The sequence below is a fragment of the Pithys albifrons genome, chromosome 3, assembly GCF_047495875.1.
Source record: "Pithys albifrons albifrons isolate INPA30051 chromosome 3, PitAlb_v1, whole genome shotgun sequence".
In the NCBI taxonomy this organism is placed as follows: Eukaryota; Metazoa; Chordata; class Aves; order Passeriformes; family Thamnophilidae; genus Pithys; species Pithys albifrons.
In genome coordinates, this window is record NC_092460.1 from 7,438,552 (window position 1) to 7,457,800 (window position 19,249).

At 44.1% G+C, this 19,249-nt stretch overlaps 1 protein-coding gene across 3 annotated transcripts in view; it reads left to right on the forward strand.

The window, feature by feature from the left end:
• ADAMTS9 (ADAM metallopeptidase with thrombospondin type 1 motif 9) overlaps positions 1 to 19,249 on the forward strand; it is an 83,692-nt gene that overhangs the window by 52,119 nt on the left and 12,324 nt on the right. For all 3 annotated transcript variants that reach the window (XM_071550315.1, XM_071550316.1, XM_071550317.1), the window contains exons 29-31: positions 8,074 to 8,241; positions 12,274 to 12,447; positions 18,514 to 18,684. In XM_071550315.1, the coding sequence (XP_071406416.1) occupies positions 8,074 to 8,241; positions 12,274 to 12,447; positions 18,514 to 18,684 (513 nt within the window). The remainder of the gene's footprint in view (positions 1 to 8,073; positions 8,242 to 12,273; positions 12,448 to 18,513; positions 18,685 to 19,249) is intronic.

Genomic DNA, 19,249 nt, shown 5'->3' on the forward strand with positions numbered 1-19,249 from the left:
GCCTTTCAGTGATTTTCTGAATCCACTCTTCACAGGACTGATTTCCTGCAACTTAAAACTCAGCTGTTACAATCCACACTCCTCCCTTGAAAGCCCTTGTTGGCCTTTGTACCCCTTGTGATCTGACCTGGTGGTTAAATCAAGGGTCTTTTAGTCTGATGGAGAAGTAAAAGGACTGGGCAGCAGTGTCCCCTCTAACCACTCTAATCTGGTGATGACATGCTGGGGAAATAGGAGGGAAATGAGATGCAGCGAATCTTACCTGCTCTCCTTCATTAGCCTCTCCTGTTGTTGCTGCCAGGACAGACATGAGTTGGACCAGGGGTCAGACTCAGAAAGGTTATTTTCTTGTATCTTGAAAATCTTCTCTTCCCTCTACCCCCAGATGGTCCATCTTTTACCTAAGTTCCTCAGTGCACCTTCCCACTCAGAGCAGGTACTTCCATTAGCATTCACTGATGTTTCTTACCATGTATAGTCCAACCCATGCTTCTGTCCTAACTTACTGTAAAATGCTCCTCTCCTCCCAGAGAAGTGCAATGGCTGTTTGACTGCACTTGATGTGCCTCTGTGGTTGCCTTTTTACACTTCCTCTTACATGTTTTCTCAACTAAAATGGTCATTTTCTAGGCTGTGCATGGCTGGCCTGAACTCAAACAAGTGGTGAGGCTGCTTTTCAGTGATGACCAGATTGTCTTTGTGTCATGGGTGGCCCATCCATGGCTGCTGGCTCCATAAATCCTGCAGACCTCCTGTACCTGCACACACTCAGACACAGGAGAAATAAAACATTAAAAGGGCAATTGCTGGCAACATTTGTGTCCCAAAGCACTGTCTCTGAATGCAGGAATTGCACTGTGTGTTAGACTGCAGGGGACTCTTTGGAGCAGTAACACACTTTCAAGGATGAGCTGTGAAGTTGAGCATCTTCAGGCAGATCCCTGAGCTGGGCTTTGAGTAATGTGTGCGCAGTTTTGCCCATATTCCAGAGTCACGCTGTATACCCCACACTGCAATAATTGCTGCTGCTCAGATCCTTGGGATTTAGAAGCAAGGATGTATAATGATGAGGGACACTAAGCACAAAGAGATTTACTGTGTTTCTAACTTTCCTAGTGACTGATTTGTGCAGTTATTAAGGAAAAATGATGTAGTCAGTCCTGTTCCACAGGCACTTAATGCTCTATTCATGTTTTAATTTTACTAGCTCACAGGGGAGGTGAGTGAGCCAGCAGCATGGATGAAAATCTGTCTGATGCCCAAGACCGTATGCAGGCTGACAGTATTTATCCCTACTGCATTAAGCCAAGATTTTTCTTTATAAAACTGGAGAGCAAGCAGCAGCCTGGTGCTCCTACAACCCCCCAGTGTGATGCACACCTGTGAAATAGGGCTGATGTTCTTTGGAGAGCTTTTTACTTTGTGTTTCACTCCATCTGACATGGAGAAATTCTATTCTTGAATGGAACATCTAAATGGCATTATAATACAACTTTTCACTAAAAATATGAAGTGTCAGATAGCTGAGGAGCCTTGCTGCTTCAATTGGTACTCTCCTGGAAGTGCCAAAGCATGGAAAATGGGCTTCATCAGTGCCTTCCACATCCCTTTATACTGGTGTACTTGGGTAGCTCACACATCTCCTAATTTGAGCAAATGGCATCTAACACTTCCCTCCCTGGAGAGACCTGCAGTGGCTATAAGGGAGCTTTTTGCTTTTTTGTTGTCCAAGGTAAACAGTGTGAAGTGGGGCAGGGATGCAGCTTTTAGGGCAGCTCTGTGTGCTCACAGCCCTGCTGATTTCTGCACCTGGTGAAGTCTTTGTACATTGTGTCACAACGGGGCAGTGGAAAGGCGGGGGGGGCGAGTGGGGGAAAAGGTGTTACTTACTAGGTGGATGCTGCAGAAGATGAGATACATGGCTTCTCCTACTGCAGTTACCTCTTTTTTCCCATATATCTTGCAAGGTTTCCCGGCTCGAGGAAATTATGGTATTGACTACTTTGGTGCCCAAGGTTTAAATCTTGCAGAAGTTAGAGAGCCCAAGAGCATTCTTTCTGCTGGGCAATCTGTGCTGGGGGAATGGGCTCCAGACACACCAGCCTTCTCCCTCTGGTGCAGCAACACATCAAGCTGGACTCTTTTCTTTGAGAAATTTTCCTTTTTGGGTTGTTTGTGTTTTTGTTTTTGTTTTTTTTATGTGTTAAGAAACATAATCCAAAGTTACCTCTCCCTGCAGCTGAGTTTGGCAGTGGAAAGGTGAAGATTTAGTGGATTGTTTCATTTCTCCCTTTTGCAGATAATCCCTTGGGAAGCTCTGTGCCTCTGCTCAGAGCTGGGAACAGAGCTGCTGTAGGCTACAGACCCTGTGTATGCTGCAGAGAGAGGGCAGGCCAGCATGCGTGTTCTCTCTTGTCCATGTTCGGGGCAAGGAGTGCTCTTTGGGGACACTGGGACAAAGCCTGCTCTTGTGTACACCAAGGGCTGTCCTCCAGCTCCTCAGGATGCTTCCACAGGGGTTCTGGACAATGCTTACAAACGTACTCTGACCACACATTCCAAAATCCCTAATGTTCATGGGGGTTTTTTTTCAGTCATCCCATTTGTCTGGGGAGTCAGCATCGCTTAAACATTTCCAAAGCCTCCTTTAAACAGCAGTGTGGCCCTTAAGTGTGTTTTGCTCAGGTCTCTGGTCCATTTGCCCTTCCTTGAATGTAGAGACCCCTCATCCCTTTTAAATGTACAAAAATCACAAGTATTTCCTGGTCATGTACCAGCTAAAATCACCATGACCATACACACTTGAGTGTGCTAAGGTATAGCTCTGTAATTTATCAGGAAAGGAAAGCCGAGCTGGATGACTCCTGCCTTGCACACGTTTCCACCCCAGGGGTATGGACTTCTCACGATGCTGTTGCAGCCAGGTGTGAGACCACGCTAAAACAGATCAGTGGAAGGAACAAGGCTTCAAAGCAGGAACAAATGTTTCTTAGACATCTCCTGAAGTGCTGCACTCTTGCTGTTAGCCTGTTGCTTGCCTCACTGAAGGGAGTTACCTGCTGAAATACCTTGCTGTTGGGAAGCTAATTTGGTTTGGATGCCACAATGCCTCTGTTACTGGATAGTACAGGAAGGTTCAGGCATTTTAAGACTTCCAGTAAAGGTTCAACTGGTGAGAAGGGATCCAAGCTTTCCTTGGTGGTGTGTCTGCTGATGTCCTTTGTGCTCAAGAGACTTCAGAAGTACAGAAGTCACAGGGCTGTAGTTTCAGCATCTGAAAGCAGCATTGTAAGTTGTAGTAAGAGCTGACACAGACTAATGTGGTGCTGAAAGGCAGCTATGAGGGTGCATCGTTGGGCTCTGCTCACAGCTGGAGAAGATTGCTGACATCCAGAGCACAGCCCTCATAGAAAGGGAGTGTAAAGCATCGTAGGGCTCTGCTGCTTTTGTGCTTTATTTCATCCAGCACATGTTTTGTCTCAGATTGTTGGAAAGGATGAACCAGGGCTTACTTATGAGTGCTTACTTTCCATATTATCCTTAATGTGGGAAATCTAAACCCAAAGGGATTGATTTTAATTTCCTCCAAAAAGTTGCTCCTGGCAGAATCTGATAAAGCCATTTTTAGTCTTAATTCTTCCCAGCCCCCAGCCCTGCCTTTGGTGAGCTATCAGAGCATACCTATCTTTGGGAATTCATTTGGTGATCACCACAGCTTGCATTCATTATCTCAAATACCTCCCAAAACGTCGGCTGATGCAAGGTGGGCCTGAAAAGTGGTCTGACAGCATTTTCTGAAACTTTTTACTTCTAGGGGAGAGTGTACCCAGCTTCTTGCTGGGGATATGTCTCTCTGCCCTGTGTTGAGCTGTCCTTTCAATGTACAGTTTACAAGAAGCAGAGTCATTCCATTTCTTCCTGATTGCTCTGTCCTGCCTCTTTCTTCTCACCAAGGTTTGCTCACTTGTGTTCAAGGCTGTTGAGTCCTTTCGATGCTGGACTGACCTCGTCCCCAACCCTCAGCCTGGCACAGCACGGCCACAGCCTGAGCTCCCCGTGCAGAAGAGCAGGTCACGGTCCCCTGCTAGAGGGGCAGAAACTGGCCTCGACCAGCCTGAAATTTTGTATAAATTTTGAAGAGCTTTTGGACTACATACTCTGGAGTTTTCTCTGCTACCAGCCCGGTGAATCAAATAGCAGCCTTTCTGATCTAGAGAGGTCTTAATGAACCAGATGTACCCTCATCTTCCAAACGATCAGAGCAGGAAATGCAGCAAGGGTTGTTTTAAAGCAATTTACACGTACCTGGTAACACATAATGATCCGTTGTCATTCCTGAACTCTGAAACAGAAAACAAATCTTTTGTGGAAACAAAAACAGAAGCTTTTCTCTGTGCTGGAGCAGAGAAAGGCATTGCAGGAGACATTTGCATGGTGTTCTGACCTTTGTGGAAACAGTTGATATGGAAATATTTTTGTTACATTTATTTAAACTTATTTTCTTTCATTTATTTAAACTAAGCTGTATACTTATTTGAAAAAATCAGCAGCATGCCAATCTCTGGTTCTTGGCATGTTAACACTAATCATGCAATAAATATAAACCCCTTAAATCTATGCTGAATGTTTTGATCCTATTGCTCTTAGGAAAGTCCTTTTGTTTTTGTTCTCTGAGGAAAGTCCCAGGTGTGACCGTGATGGCTTTAGGAGATAAAGATAGTAACAAAAGGAAGTTTCGGTAGAGTCTTAGTGTGATGGCTATAGTTGATTTTTTGAAATATTATTCTTCTATTATTTTACGTGCCACAAACATCTATGTGGATTTTTTATAGAAACAACACAATGTGTTGTTTTCACACCCTCCTCCATGCCTGGCTGTCCTCCCAGGTTAACCCAGGGGTGCTCTTTGCTGTTGTGCTTCAATCACAGGCTGGAAACAACCTTTCAGTGCAACGTTTTCCCACAGAGTGAAGGCAGAGCTGGGTGACCACGGATGTGCCCAAGTGCAGGTGAACCTCGACTCTAGGAAGCTGCTTAGTGAAAAAATTCAATGCAGTACCTGACTTACACCTTCAGAGGTGCTTAAAACCAGTAGTTTTTCTGTTGACTGTAAAGAGCCTTGGATGAGGCTGCTGTTCCACAGAGAGCCACCTGTCTGTCCCCAGCACTTGGAAGCATTTTCTATAGGGGGTGGGGGAAAGGAAAGAAGTCGAGAATAAGAAAGAGAAATATGAAGGGAGTGGTTTTCTGCTAGTCAAATGTTTTAAGGAAGGCAAGGTCCAAGCTTACCTCACTATGGCACTGTCATCGATAGGCAGCGTTTGCAGCAATGAAGAGTCCTGATAATGAAATTAAGTTTTTCCAGGGTCCAAAATAGATGAGGCTGATGTTGGTAGCTGGGTGTAGCACTTCCCTGACTCACATGGCACTGAGATGAAACCCACTGTTTAATTACTCTTTGCATGTGGCTCACATATGCTTAAAATGTACATGCCAGATAAAAGTTGAAAATACCTGAGATGATTTAGACAGCAGTTATGAAGTAGACTGTTTGCAAAGGAATTTTCAGTCTCTGATACTTGGTTACATTAGATTATCCAGCCTTTCTTTTCTGTCAGTGCAAATGAGATCATAACTCAAATGTGCATGAAAGCAAACGGGTGGTTTAGATCTGAAAATGCAGAGCTGCCTAACTTTGATTTATATTAAAGGCAGACATAGAAATGATTAATTCCAGCATCTTGGGAATTACATTTAAGTATTAACAAAATTAGGCAAATTATGCCTCAACCTCTGAGTGCACCAAGCTATGCATGCAGACTTGTTTGATCATGGGATCACGAGATAAATGTCAGAATCAGGCTCCATGCCAAAGTTAAGCATTTTGTAGAAGGGAAATAATAATTTTGGAAATGACTAGCACCATATTTTGTGATATCAAATATTTATCAACCAGCTTCAGGTTCCCAGAGATTTGCTTGCATTGTTGCACAATGGGGTTAGACTTTCTCTGGGATAAGTAGTGGATCCAATGTATTTTTTAAATTAAGGAATGCTCTAGGCTGTACCAGCTCAGGATGTGGAGTAAGACAAAGTCTTGACTGAGGCTGTAAATTAACTCTTCAGCTTTGATTGTCACAGTAAAGTGGCATCAACCTGCAAGGAGCACTTGAATTTTTGCCTAAGTATCAGCATTAGTGTTTAGTCCACAGACAGTACATGGATGAAAGTATTAGAAATTTACAACTGGGTTTGCTAAGATTTGACATTTCCTTCTTACTGGCATTCATTGCCTGAGGAGAGAAAGAAAAAATGAACTTCTGATGAAATTAGGAGGCTTATAAAAATAATATAACATTAGCTCAGTATTTTTTTCTATTGATACTAAAGGAAAAAAAGGTAAAGTTTATGGATCTGGGTAATTTGTGGAAGTTTTTTTTTATTACAAGAGACAGCATTTTCTCTGTTTTTCAGTGGAAGATTGAATGTTGCTCCTTGGGGTTTTTGGCCTATCTTGAAATTGGATCTGGGCTCAGGGAAAGTCAGAGGCAGCCATCCCTGCTGCAGCCTCTCACAGGAGCATCGTTCATGGATCTTACACTCTATTAATCACAAGGGACCTCAGCGGCCTTTTCCTTAATCTGCAACGCTCCTGCAGCATGAAAACAACCTTTTTCAGTGCATCGTTTATACAAGCTTTTAAGCAACAATGTCTGACTCGAGGAGTTACATCCATTTCTTACCACACTTGTCCGACCTTTTCCATTCAGGAGCAAGCTACTGCTCTCTCACTGGTTCTTTGTGGCCTGAATGAGTTGTAAGTAGGGCTGTAATATAAAATATGCACAGGTGCCAATGTATGTGCCAGTTTCAATTCTCGTGGATCTTCCACAGCTGATACATATATAATTTTTTAGGTTTCAAATGTATTCATAGGCTGGGAAGAGCTTGAACTGTAATATATTTCTTGGGAAATATACTCATGGAGAGGCTCCAAAATGAAGATAGAAGCCTCATTTCTCTGTGTTTCCTCCATTCTGAAAAGAAAGCAGAATATTTTATATGGAGAGATGGTTAAAACAGTGTGTTTGCACTCGAGGATTAGACCAGTATGTTTATGACATAGCATGTAATGAAGAAATTGAAGCTGAGTCTCTGGGTGCATCATGCTGAGTAAGAGGCTTGTTCTACACGAAACTGTCATATTAAATTCTTGTCGTGATTCCAGACCCCTTTGATTCCTAAATCTTTTTGAGGAGACTAATCTGAAATCAAAGTGAAGTTGCTTGGGGTTTGCATGCCAGAAGTGGTCACATTTGAAAAAGTTCAGTGAACCTGCAGAGGGAGGTTGAAATTAGTTGCTTCACTACAAAGCTTACAGCTAACATACCTGCTGGTTTGCTTTTTGCTTTGATTCTCCAGGCTCTGCCTTCTTCCCACCTTCTGAGTTGTTTTCAAAATGCATAAATCTTAAGGATGAGCATGTCCTGGTTTTGGTCTGTTTAGTTAAAAAAAAAAAGTCTGTCTCTAATGGTAAAACAAACAAGCTTTAGTACCAAGGACTTGGAAAGGCTGCACTCTTCTGCCTTGTCTTTTGTGCTGTTATTTCCCTCTGTGAAGGTGCAGTATCACACTTTAAACTCCTGATTTACCAACATTTGACATCCCTTTGTATCAAGGTAAATGGAAATGGTTCCTTTCAAGTTCTAAGTAGATACCGAGGGTTCCTGGCTTGATCCCTGTAAGATGATTCTGCTCCTTTGAAACTGCTGGAGCAATGCCAGGAATCCAGCCTGTTAGCCCTGCTGAATGTCAGCTGCTTTCTCCATTTTGATATTGGCATTTTGGGGGCTCTGACCAAGAATACGTTGCAATATTAAGTGCAAATGGGAGCATTTCCAGTGGTTAAATGCTGCCCTTCTGTACCCGCCTCAAGCTTTGTAGGCTGCCATGGACCTGGGGATGTGCTTTTTGGTGCAGTGATAAGAAAATGCCCTGGATAGCCATGGCCCCTGTATGACTGTGTAGATAGCCCTGTGTGAAAGCTGATCTGTTGTTACTTTATTTTTGCAGTGTTCTGTCTCCTGTGGAAGGGGCCAAAAGCACCGCAGTGTGTATTGTTTGTCAAAGGAGGGGAGACATGTAGAAGAAGAGTATTGCAAACACCTTGCTAAGCCCAGTGAGCAAAAGAAATGCAGAGGGGGCAGATGTCCGAAGTGGAAAGCAGGAGACTGGGGACAGGTGAGACACGTTGTATACCCTTTTGCACCCTTTGGTATTCTTCCTCCGTCAAATTGGCTAGAACCTGATTTTCTGTCCATTTCTGTCCTCTTGAATTATTCAAAGGTAAAAGTTTTTGGGACAGATCCTGGTGTAAAACAGTGTAGCTTCATGGACAGCAGTGGAGCAGCATTGATTTGTACCAGCCAAAAACATGGCAACTTGATTTTAGAGTCTATCTGAAAGTAAATTCCTATTGTATATTTTAAGTTTCTGCTAGAAACGTCATTAGTATGTAATATCAAAGAGAATCTACTATTTATTTGTGCTTCTAATATCATTATTTAAATATCACATCTCAAGCAAAATCTTCCTTAGTTTTGAGAAGTCTGAAACTAATTTATTATTAGCTTCCTGAGAAAGCTTAAAGAATAATCAGAGCTGTTCATTAAAACTGTTTTTCACTCCCTTTGTTTCTTAACAAACTCATCACTTGATTTTCCTCATTAAAAAGTCAGACAGTGATGTATAGAGCAGAGTCTGCTGGAAATGAGAAAGTGCTTGGAGTTATTAAGCATCTTGCTTGCTGAAAGCATACCTTGAATCTTGTTTTCCTGAAAATAATGTCTTTGTCATCACCTTGAATCTGCTGCATCACATTTTTCTCTCTGAACCTTGCTTTTCCCTCTACCTCATTAGTGTGCTAATCAGTGGAATTATTGAAAATCCCAGACTAAATGAACTGTAAACTTGTAAAACATCTTGTTCCCTTGCACTCTGTCTTCCAAATTAAGGTAGAAAACACCAGTTCTTGCTATATACAAGTTACCTGAAAGACAAACCATTAACATTGCTACAGGCACACATGCAAATGTTAGAACTAGGACAGCATGCTGTTGTTTAATGTCCACTATTAAAAAAGACAATAAACCCATTAATGATCGTGATTGTTTTCAGACATGTAATTTTTTTTCTAATGCTTACCATTGAATTCATAGCATATGAGTATTTGCCATTACTGTGGGTAAAGTGCTAAGTGTCCATTCAGAATGGAGGTTCAATTACTGAGGTCTGGGTTCTTTACCTGAGGTATGGCTGGGAGCATCCAGCCTTTGAAATCCACAGTACTGCTCCCATATTGGAAATTAAGTCAATATTATTGCCTTTATTACCTGCAGAACTGAAACCTCAATTTTATGCAGGACCTAGACTGAAATGAAAAACCATTAGATAGTCTTGTCGTATCTGATTTGCACCTTACTTAAAGTGACTGCTTCTGAAAGCAATTTTTTACAGCTAATAATTGTAAACATAATAATGCAATGGTCTGTCGATTGCATTAAAATACACTAATATTAATTGATAAAAGTGTCTTAAAATTCCCAGCATTCCACTGCATGATGGTAGTTAATTTTATGCAAGTGGAGAAAGAAACTCAAGTTAATAGAAGGATGAGGTGATTTATGGCCTGAGGTAATCTCTCATGACTGGGCAATTAAGGAATATTTGTATGCTAATGATAAGGCTAAGAATAGGCATTTCCAGGAGTAGCTCCTCAGCCCTGTTCCTGATGCTGGATGTGCTCAGCCAGCCAGCATATTGCTTGGAGAAAAAAATGAAGGGATAGAAACATTTATTCTGCAATATCAAATTGGGCTTTTTAAAACCACATGAAATTCTGCAACACAGTTCTCTGAGCCTCACTGGTGCTGGCCCTGTGGCAGATGAAGTGTTGGGGCTGTCAGAGGTTTGAAGCGCTGACCGTGGGTCCCTGGGTATTTCAGGGCTTTGCCAAGGATTTAATGCCTTAGACTCGAGCTGGATTTAGATGCTGAATTTCTCATTAAGACCATGAAACAGGCAGGGGTTCAGCGCTCTGAATATCCAGTAGATCAGGGTATAAATAGGCAAAGAAACTCTGTGTCACCTTCCCTGTCACCAGTGCCACTGTTGCAAATAGGAGCCATGATCAGTTTACGCTTAGATACTATCGAAAAATATAAAGCTTTCTGAAGGTCTAATTGCCTCAGAAAGATAATCCCAAAGCTGAGCCGCTGTGAGCTGGCTGCCTTTTCTCCTGGGTAAAGCAGCAAAAGTCTGTGTGAGAAATGAGCCAAGGTTTTCCCAAAAAAATGTGTCCTTGTGTTGCTATATATGCACAGGACCTGTTGCATGTACCTTTAGGGTCTTTTTTTTTCTTTTCCTTTTAGGAAAAGGAATGATTCAGAAAATCAGGATTAAAAAATACAGCTAGAGTTTAAAATTAATCCCAGTGAGACACTGACTATGCTGGTGGTCTGCTCCCAGGTTTTTTTTCTCTTTGAATGTTTTGTATTCAGAGGGTGGTTAATTCTTTTCTAGATTGTTATGAACCCACTTCCCAGCAGCAAAGCATTTTTAATATATCTGCAATAATCAGAAGGGAACGAAAGTTTTAAATGTGCTTTTCCAAAGTGATATCAATTATGGACATTTACCTTTCCCTTAGCAAAAAACCCCATATTTATTCTGCTGTCTGCTACTTACATATTTCGGGTACAGGCTGAAATCCAGCCCTGTCTAAAAACACAGGTAGGGCATCATCAGGTAGAGCTTCTGGCATAGCCCAAGAACGAACCTCCCTCTCCCCAAACCCAGTCGTCAGGCACAGCACAGGCCATGGTAAGAGAGTCACTTGTGCTCCTCTATCCTAACATACCCGGGAATGTGCCTTTCATGTTCGTGATAAATGCAACCCAAAAGGCATTTTAAAGCATGGTAGGCATTCTGGTGTATGTGTTTCTCCAAGTTTGTGGCCATTATTCAGTTTAAGTGTCCCCTATGGAATGTGTAGGACAAACAGCACGGTTAATCCCATGGAAACAGCAGCACAGCATAGGGGAAGCTTCTGCATCACCAGTGACAGAAATCCCACTGCTTTCTGAAGCTACACAAAGATACTCCCACCCTCTTGGAAATATCTGAAGCCAGACAAATATTCACAGTCAGCTTTTCTTTGGTCCTCTTGGCTTTAAGGGGCACTAGAATAGTAAAGCAAATAGCATTGTGAAGAAATACTCTGGAGAAGAGGGAATTGCATCCCCATTAGGCACTGCTTAATTCTCTGCCTTAAGAAGGCTCATTTTTATTGGTATTGCAATAACAGGCTGTGAATTTGTTTTCTTAGTTCCTGATATATTTATGAGGTTGCTTATATTAGTTGTTAATTCAACTGTGTTTTAAATGCATACTTTTGATTTTTACATGCTTTCTTCTATAGAGGCAAATTCTGTTTGTTTCAAATCTATATAGTATACTGCTCTAGCTAGAAAGAATCTGTATCAGAGGGATGTTAAGTACTGCTAAACATTAGTGTGCAGTCACAACACTAAGAAATGTTGTGTGAAAGAAAAAACAAGCTGTTAAAAGCATTGTAGTATAGATAATTTGAAGATGTCTGAGAAACAGAGTAATTTCAGCATTTCTTGCTGAGCCTAGAAGTTGGGAGAAATGTACCCACAGCGTAATGAAGAAAATCTGAAAAGTAGTTAATTTCAAAAATACTTTTATTTTCACAAACTAACAGTATTCCCTGCCTTGTCTTGTATGTGCATGTTCAGATGCTTGCAGAAATTCTAGCTGTATCACACCTTTCCTCATCTACTGCTACAGACTTTCTTCTATACAATGCAAGCTTGCTTTCCATTAAAGTCCACTGTGTTTATGGCATTTGATGTATTTTGAACTATTACATTTTTGAGCGAGTGCCTGAGCCACCTCTGGCATGTTGTGATGGTTTAGCAGTGCCACTATCTCCTGAGGATTTTGCAATAAAAATCCTGGCCGAGGAGTCCTGACCCCAATGAAGCAAATGGCAAAAAATTCCCGCTGGCTCCAGCGGAGCAGGGATTTCAGCCTGTCTGTAATAATTGCCCCTTTGTGCAATGAAAAGCCTCAACTGGAAGTTTAGTAGAGCATCGCTGTTGTTGAGCCCAGAGCAGAGGGTGAACCACCATGAACTTACTGTGAGGGGTGTGATGGGGTCCAGCACTCACCTTCTGTCCTTTCCTGCAGTGCTCCGTGTCCTGTGGCCGCGGTATCCAGCGCCGCGCTGTCCACTGCCACAGCAGCACCCCGAAGGCAGCCGAGGATGCTGAGTGTGACCCGGGCAGCCGTCCCCCTCCGCAGCGGGACTGTCACCTTCCCGAGTGCCCCACGCACCGCTGGGCAGCTGGTGAATGGCAGCCGGTAAGCAGGGACCCCCCTCCGCTCGGCCCTGGGGTCACGGCACTTGTGCTCTCAAGGGCGGGGTGATGCTGGAGACGGCGACGCCGAGGCCGGGGATCGCTGCTGGAGGGTCAGGGTGTTGGGGGTGCAAGCTGGGCTTGCAAAAAAAAAAAAGTAGACCAGAGGGAACACTCATGCGTGCTGGCTGGCATGGGGAGCGGAGAAATACCTCCGTAGAGTTAATTTATTGCTTCGTGCTGCCCTGTGTTTGGCTGGGACCTATGCAAATATCGAGCAGGTTTTGGGTAGGGCGGATTTGGGTCTGTTCCCAGTGGCAGAGCCCTGCTGCGCTGCTCCAGCTTGAACTCCCGTGCCTGTGGGTTTGAAGGATCAGGGAGCAGTGGTAATTGCCGTTTTCCTGCCCCGTTACCCCATCTCCTTTTGATATCCCTCTCCTTTCACTGAGCTCCCATCTGTGCTCTTTATCAAGCCATGAGCAGTGATGAGGTGGTGTATCCCACAGGAGACAGTGCGTTTCTGAGTGATCAGGATCAGTTCCCTGCAAAAACAAGCCTTTAGGCTGGAGCAGGGAATAAAACTGCTGCTTCAGTGTTTTAGGGAGTGACTCCAACTCTCCTGCAATAGGAGCAATGTGTGGCCCCAGGGCTAGTGGGTGGTAGGAGGATGAGGGGACTCTGGGCAGGTTGAACCCTCCCGTGGGCTGCCCACATGGTGCCATGGCAATTTTCAAGTGCACAACAGGTTTTGACTGAGAGAGTTCAGACCAGGCACTAAAATTGTTCTTTTCATTCTGCTTTTTTTCCATTTTTTGCCATCCCTGGGTAAAAGTCCTTCCCCAGTGCTCTTCCATCCCTATTCTACTGTCCCAGGCTCTTCCTTGTGGTGCAGGGACTGCCGGGCTTGGAAATGGGAGCTGACTCCTGTGTCACACAGCCTGCAGAAGGGGCCCCTGATCCTACGGAGGGGGTGTTCTCATCACACAGGAAGAAGGGGATTGCCCATCATGGGCCCTCCATGGAGATGCAAGGGATGGAGGGGGCAGAAGACACCCTGCAAAACCATTGCTGGATCCAGGGACAGGGCAGCAGGGGTTTGACCTTGCACCCTTGGAACAGCAAAGGTGTCACTGACTTTGGAGGTGGGTGATCAGACCCTGATCCTGGTCACCCTGAAGCCTGCAGTGCACAACTATGGGGAGCAGGAAAAATACTAATCAAACAGGGATACCCAGCATTCCTTGGCAGTTGGGTGGCTTTTATAGTGCTCCTGCATGGCCCAGAGAGGAGGTCTTGAAGGGGGATAAAATTTGTCCTGGTCCCTTTGCCTGTTGAGACAATGTAAAGAGGCCATGGTGTGAAGGAAAGCAGAACCTCCTGCTCCAGTAACAAAAAATGGAGAGGAGACACTAGCTTCCTGCTCAGTGCTGTGGTGTTTGCAAACATTTCCAGAGTCTGCCTTTATGGAGTCACTGAGAAAACCCCAACCAACCAACCAACCAACCAACCAAACAAACAAAAAACAACAGAAAAGAAAGGAAGGAAAAAGAGGAGAGGTTAGGGAAAGCAGATCTACTGATTAGAGAAAAAGCAGCTCATTCATGCAGGAGTTGTGTAACTTTTCCACTGAAGCAAGAAAAAATTCCAGGTTAAGTCAGCATCTGATTTCCTCTCATCTCTGCTTCCCCACAAGCCCATTCTTTTCTCTTTACTGCACAGAGTATCCCAGACTGATGGGTGTGTGACAGTACCCAGTATCTCCCTGCCTGTGGTGCCTCAGCCTGATGGGAACAGTACACACAAGTTTAGCTTCATTTCCCCCATGTCAGCAGTGGTGGGAACCTGGGTTTATGATCCTGTGTAACCCAGCCATGGGTACAGGAGGCCAGGGAGGACTATGCCCTTTCACAGCTGCTCGGGAGCCACAGTGTGATGGGAAGCAGCAGGAGGCAAAGCCGAGCTGGCCATGCAGTGGTACCCAATGGAAACATCCCAGCCTGAAAAAGAAATGTAGGAATGGCTGAGGGGACTCCAGCAAATTCCTTGCAATGAACTTTTGGGTTTACAGAGCCCATTAATTTCTTCACCTAATAAATTTACAGGCAGCAAAGTAGGTCACCAAACAGCATGCAGTGCTAGTCCTTACCTAGTGGTGTAATTAGCCCTGAAAAGCCATGGCTCTTGCCCCATCCTTTAATAGAATTGTTAAGATCATTGTTAAGATTGTTATGATCATCCAAGATCATCAGGTCCAACTTTCAACCAAATTTTGCCCTCTCTCCCTTGTTTTTGGAACTTTTAAAACCAGTGGTGGGAGGCCCCTGCCTGCTCCCACTCTGCCAAGCCCTTGGCAAGAGGTGAATGCTGATGTTTACCTAAGTTTTCCAGGGCTCCCCCAGTTGCACTGTGTAAATTTATAATGTATTATGGAGCTACATAAGTAACCATTAGTAGGAAAACACAGGAGATGCCCAAGGTGAACTTGCCCCTTTGGCTGACTCCAAGCAGTTCTCCATTTGAACATTTCTCATTTTGTTCTGATGTATCCAGTGAAAAAAAGGAATAGCCCCTTCTTCCGAGCCATAAGTACTGTTTGTGTGTTACTTACAGTGAGAAGGCACAGATTGCACTAGTATTCTCTGAGCAGGGAGCAGCAATGAAAACCTAATTGACATGAAAGGCAGGATGTAAAATAACATCCCAGTCTTGTTCTTGATTTCTTATCTTTAAAGGGAATCTGTCAAGAGGGTGGGTTTTTTTCATTGTGCCTTTCTATGGTTGTTTGGAAAAAAGTTGGTCCTACCCATGTGAAGGAAAAGGGAACTTATTGGAAACCCTTTATTGTTCTGTTGCTGTATCACCATTAATTACCTGTTCTGAGTGCCCGTACCGGGGAGAAAAAAGTCAATAGAAAGAGCCTTGCTAATGTCAAAGTAAAACTCAGACCAGAGTCACAAAGGAAAAGGGAAAACTGGGAGAGAGAAGTGGTTTTTCTTCAATATGAGCCTCTGTGGAAGGACAGTGCATGGCCCTGGAAGCTGCAATGCAATTCTTGAATCTTTGACATTTGCCATTTGAGGGGAAATTGTGCCATACTTGCCTGATTTGAATTGCAGAGTTACCCAAGGCATGTTCCAAGTGTTCATGGCATGGGAGGTTCATTTCTTCTGTGTCAGACTGTGACTTAAAAAAAAAGAAGAAAACAATGAATGCTTTTGCAAAGCAATGCCTTTGGGATTATTTTAATTATTGTTATTACTCTTCTAAAACAGTTGCAGAAGTGCTTGAAATGGCCCTTAATTTGAACTGCCAGGAAAGTAGTTCAGAATCTGGGAAATGAGGCGCAAGAGACAAATATTGTCAAATGCCTGACCTGTTTTTCAGCTTTTGCTATCAATAGCTTATACTCTGGCCCCACAGTTTTATGTGAGATTTAAATCAGTCTTGAACGTGAAATTTCATACAAAATCTATCACTGCATTGAAAGGAATGATAGCCTTTTCATGCTAGCTGGACTGTCTGCTTTCGACATGAATAATGTTTTATAACCTTGGAGTGGCTGATTGGAACCTCTGCAGTGTTTCTCTTTGATTTAGTTTATGACAGTCTCACTGTCTTTGAGCCACATTTAATATTTCAGTGGGATTATTTTAATTGCAAGTTACCCTTAAAAATTACAAATAATCAAACTTTAATTTACTGATTATGACAGAATGCATAGAGCTGGCTCAGGTTTATTTGGCCATGCAACTGTTATTTGCAGAGAACCCAAAGCAGGCTGTCATGTGCTTGAGAGTGTCAATCTCTCATCAGCAAGTAATGACTTTAAACAAGGATGGGCTTTTGATGTGATGTAAACAAGGATGGACTTTTGATGTGATGGTTCTTCATGGCCAAAGTCAGAAGTTGCATTGATGCTATAGAGATTTTTCACCCTCTTAAAATTAAGCATTAGCCAATGTACTTTGCAAATTTAGGCTTAAATACACATTAAGAGGAGGAGACAAAATCAGCCTTACTTATTCCCACGCCTTCAAGGTGCCTCATTTCAGCAGCCAAAGGCTGGAACCATTCACCCTGTGCTGGTGACCCCTTGCTGGGCTGGCAAATGCCGAACCAGAGATATGAGTAGCTTTGAGCATCCATGCCCCCACTCTCACTGTGCTGAAGAGTTCCTCATTAGGGGGAAGCAGGAAAGTTGGGGTTCCCCAAAAGGTGCCTGGAGAGTCCTTAGGAAAGCTGCAGGATGAAGGAGCACAAGTGATGCCACATGTACACGCAATGACCCCCTTTCAGTTTTTTTTATGTAATAGGGACATAATCAGAGATGGGTAAATATAGCACAGTTTGTTTGCTTTCTGGGGAAATCATACTCCAGCCAACTCCTCCACCCCCTGTAGGATCACCATGTTTCAGCAAAGACCTAAAAGGAGATTCCACTCCAAGGACTCAAAGCAAGAGAGTAAATAAGGTTGAAAGCACATGAAGCCCTTGGGGTCTTTTGGCAGACTGAAGATTTTGCAATGTTGACTGTTGCCTAAGAGCTCCTACGTTATTTCTTAGGAATAAATGTTGCTTTGTGGGGCTGCCTCTCCTTCCCCATCACTCTCCACTTTGCTCCAGTGTTAAATATTTACACCCAACATGACGCTGTGCTCATTGCAGCTCTCCTGGTTTGCTGCTCCTGCCATGGACTGATCTGATTTTTCCAAGTTCTCACATAATTTACAATCTTGGTTCTAACAGCTAATTACAGAAACAGGGCCCTGACAGTGCCTGTGTTTTGCAATTAGCTGAACCCACTAAGATCTTGCTAATTGGGGGCCAGCCAGGAGAGCAGGAGCTGCTTCAGGGAGGCTGGAAATGATGTTTGGAGGGTAAGACTCTAACTAGATTAAACTGGCACAGTCCTCTGAGCCTAGGTGACTTCAAACAGTGCTTCTCTACAGATAGGGACAGTCTGATTGAATGTTTTATCCTTTTCCTTAGGGGAAGACTTTTCCTACATGTTCTATAAAATGATTACTTTCATGCACTTTTCTCCTTGTTAATCCAGTTAGTTGAAAGTGTTAGAAGTCCATTAGAGGCGATAACTTTGAGAAAATAGGGTTTTATCCAGACAGCTGTTGTTACACTGATTTATTTTGTTTTATGTATATTTTTCTAAGATGCTCTCCAAGCACAGCCTCACAGCCAGGTTGGTTTTTCCAACATAAGAAGAGAAAGAACTGAGTTCTTAAAGTCTCCAGAAGGCCCTGGGGAGCAGTTGTGCTCAGCTGGCATGGGTTGCTCTTAATATTGGTCAGGGTAATGAAGAGAATAAACCCACAGGGCTGCCTCCACTGCAGTGGTTGCAGAGTTGTGTTCAAGGCCAGGCTGGATGAAGCTCTGAGCAACCTGATCTAGTGTAAGGTGTCCCTGCCCATGGCAGGAGGTTGGAACTGGATGATCTTTAAGGTCTCCTTCAACCCAATTGATTCCATGATGATTTGATGACTCTGTGTGCTCTCACTCCATACCAGGGCAGAGCACTGCTGCTCACCTGCTGATGGGGGCTGGGGAAGGGGCTCCCCCCCACCCAGCCACAGCCAAAGGTGCAGAAATGTCTGTTTTGAAAGGGGGATGGTTGAGTTGTAGTTCTCCAAACAATTGTATTTACAAGAGGCTGAAATGATGAGTGTTGGTCCCTTTCACTTCGCCTTGCCCCACCTCCTGGTCCAGCATGCCTGTTCCTGCATCTCTTGGTCCCATCACAGCTGGACCCCAAACGTGCCCCTTCCTAATATCTACTACCTCGGTTTCTCATCTCTCCCTACATCTTTGATTCAAGTTAGTACCTCCAGAGGTCAGGAGCAATTTGTCACTGGAACAGCATTTTTGTTCCCTCAGCACATGGCTCAGCATGGCGCTGGTTGAAAATTTTTCCCCAGGTGATACCAGTGGCAGACACCAACATGAGGCACAGAGCCATCTGCTCACTGGGGCTGCTGGGAGGAGGGCTTGTTCTGGATGGGTATTTGTTTGCTGAAGTCCCTCATGGGTTGCATGAGCCATTATTTGTTGCACACAGTGCTTAAAGACGTGTGGAGAGGCATCCCGGTACCGCAAGGTGGTCTGTGTGGATGAGAACAAGCAGCTGCAGAACAGTGGCTACTGCGACGCCAGCAAACGCCCCCCCGAAATGGAGAGCTGTGGGCTGCCACCCTGCGAGTACATCTGGATCACGGGGGAGTGGTCTGAGGTGAGTCCTCCTCCCTGTCCCTGCACAGGGACTGGGCTACACTCTCCTCCTCTCAACGCTGCCCTGGCTGAGGTATTGCAACCCAAATCAACAGTGGCAGGGCAGTGCTGTGAGCTTTAATTATTAGTTTTTTGTTGGTTTGGTGTGCAATCTCCTGTTGGAGAGAAAGGAGCAGGGCTGTGGAAGATGACCAGGATATTAAAGACTAAAAGCAGCATGCTCAGGGTCCTAGCTAATATCTGGAGGCAATTTTCTTCCAAAGCACATCGTGTTCAGCAGGCATCCTCTTTGGGTTTTTCCTGGTTTATTTCATTCATTTATTTATTTATGTGTTTTTATTGCCATCCCCTCCTGGGGAGTTCCAGGACCCCATGAGCTGTGCAAGGGCCCAGGCAAACATCTTGGGGGAAAGGCAAGCCTGGATGTGACTGTGGGGGCACATCCTTGCCCGGTGCTGCCTTTGGCAGGAGAGAGGACCCAGAGTGAACAAAGGCAGGAGATTCACCCTTGCAGCTGGGAGAGGGCTCAACAAGGAAAATAGAGGAGTTTTCCTTGCGGCTGGCAC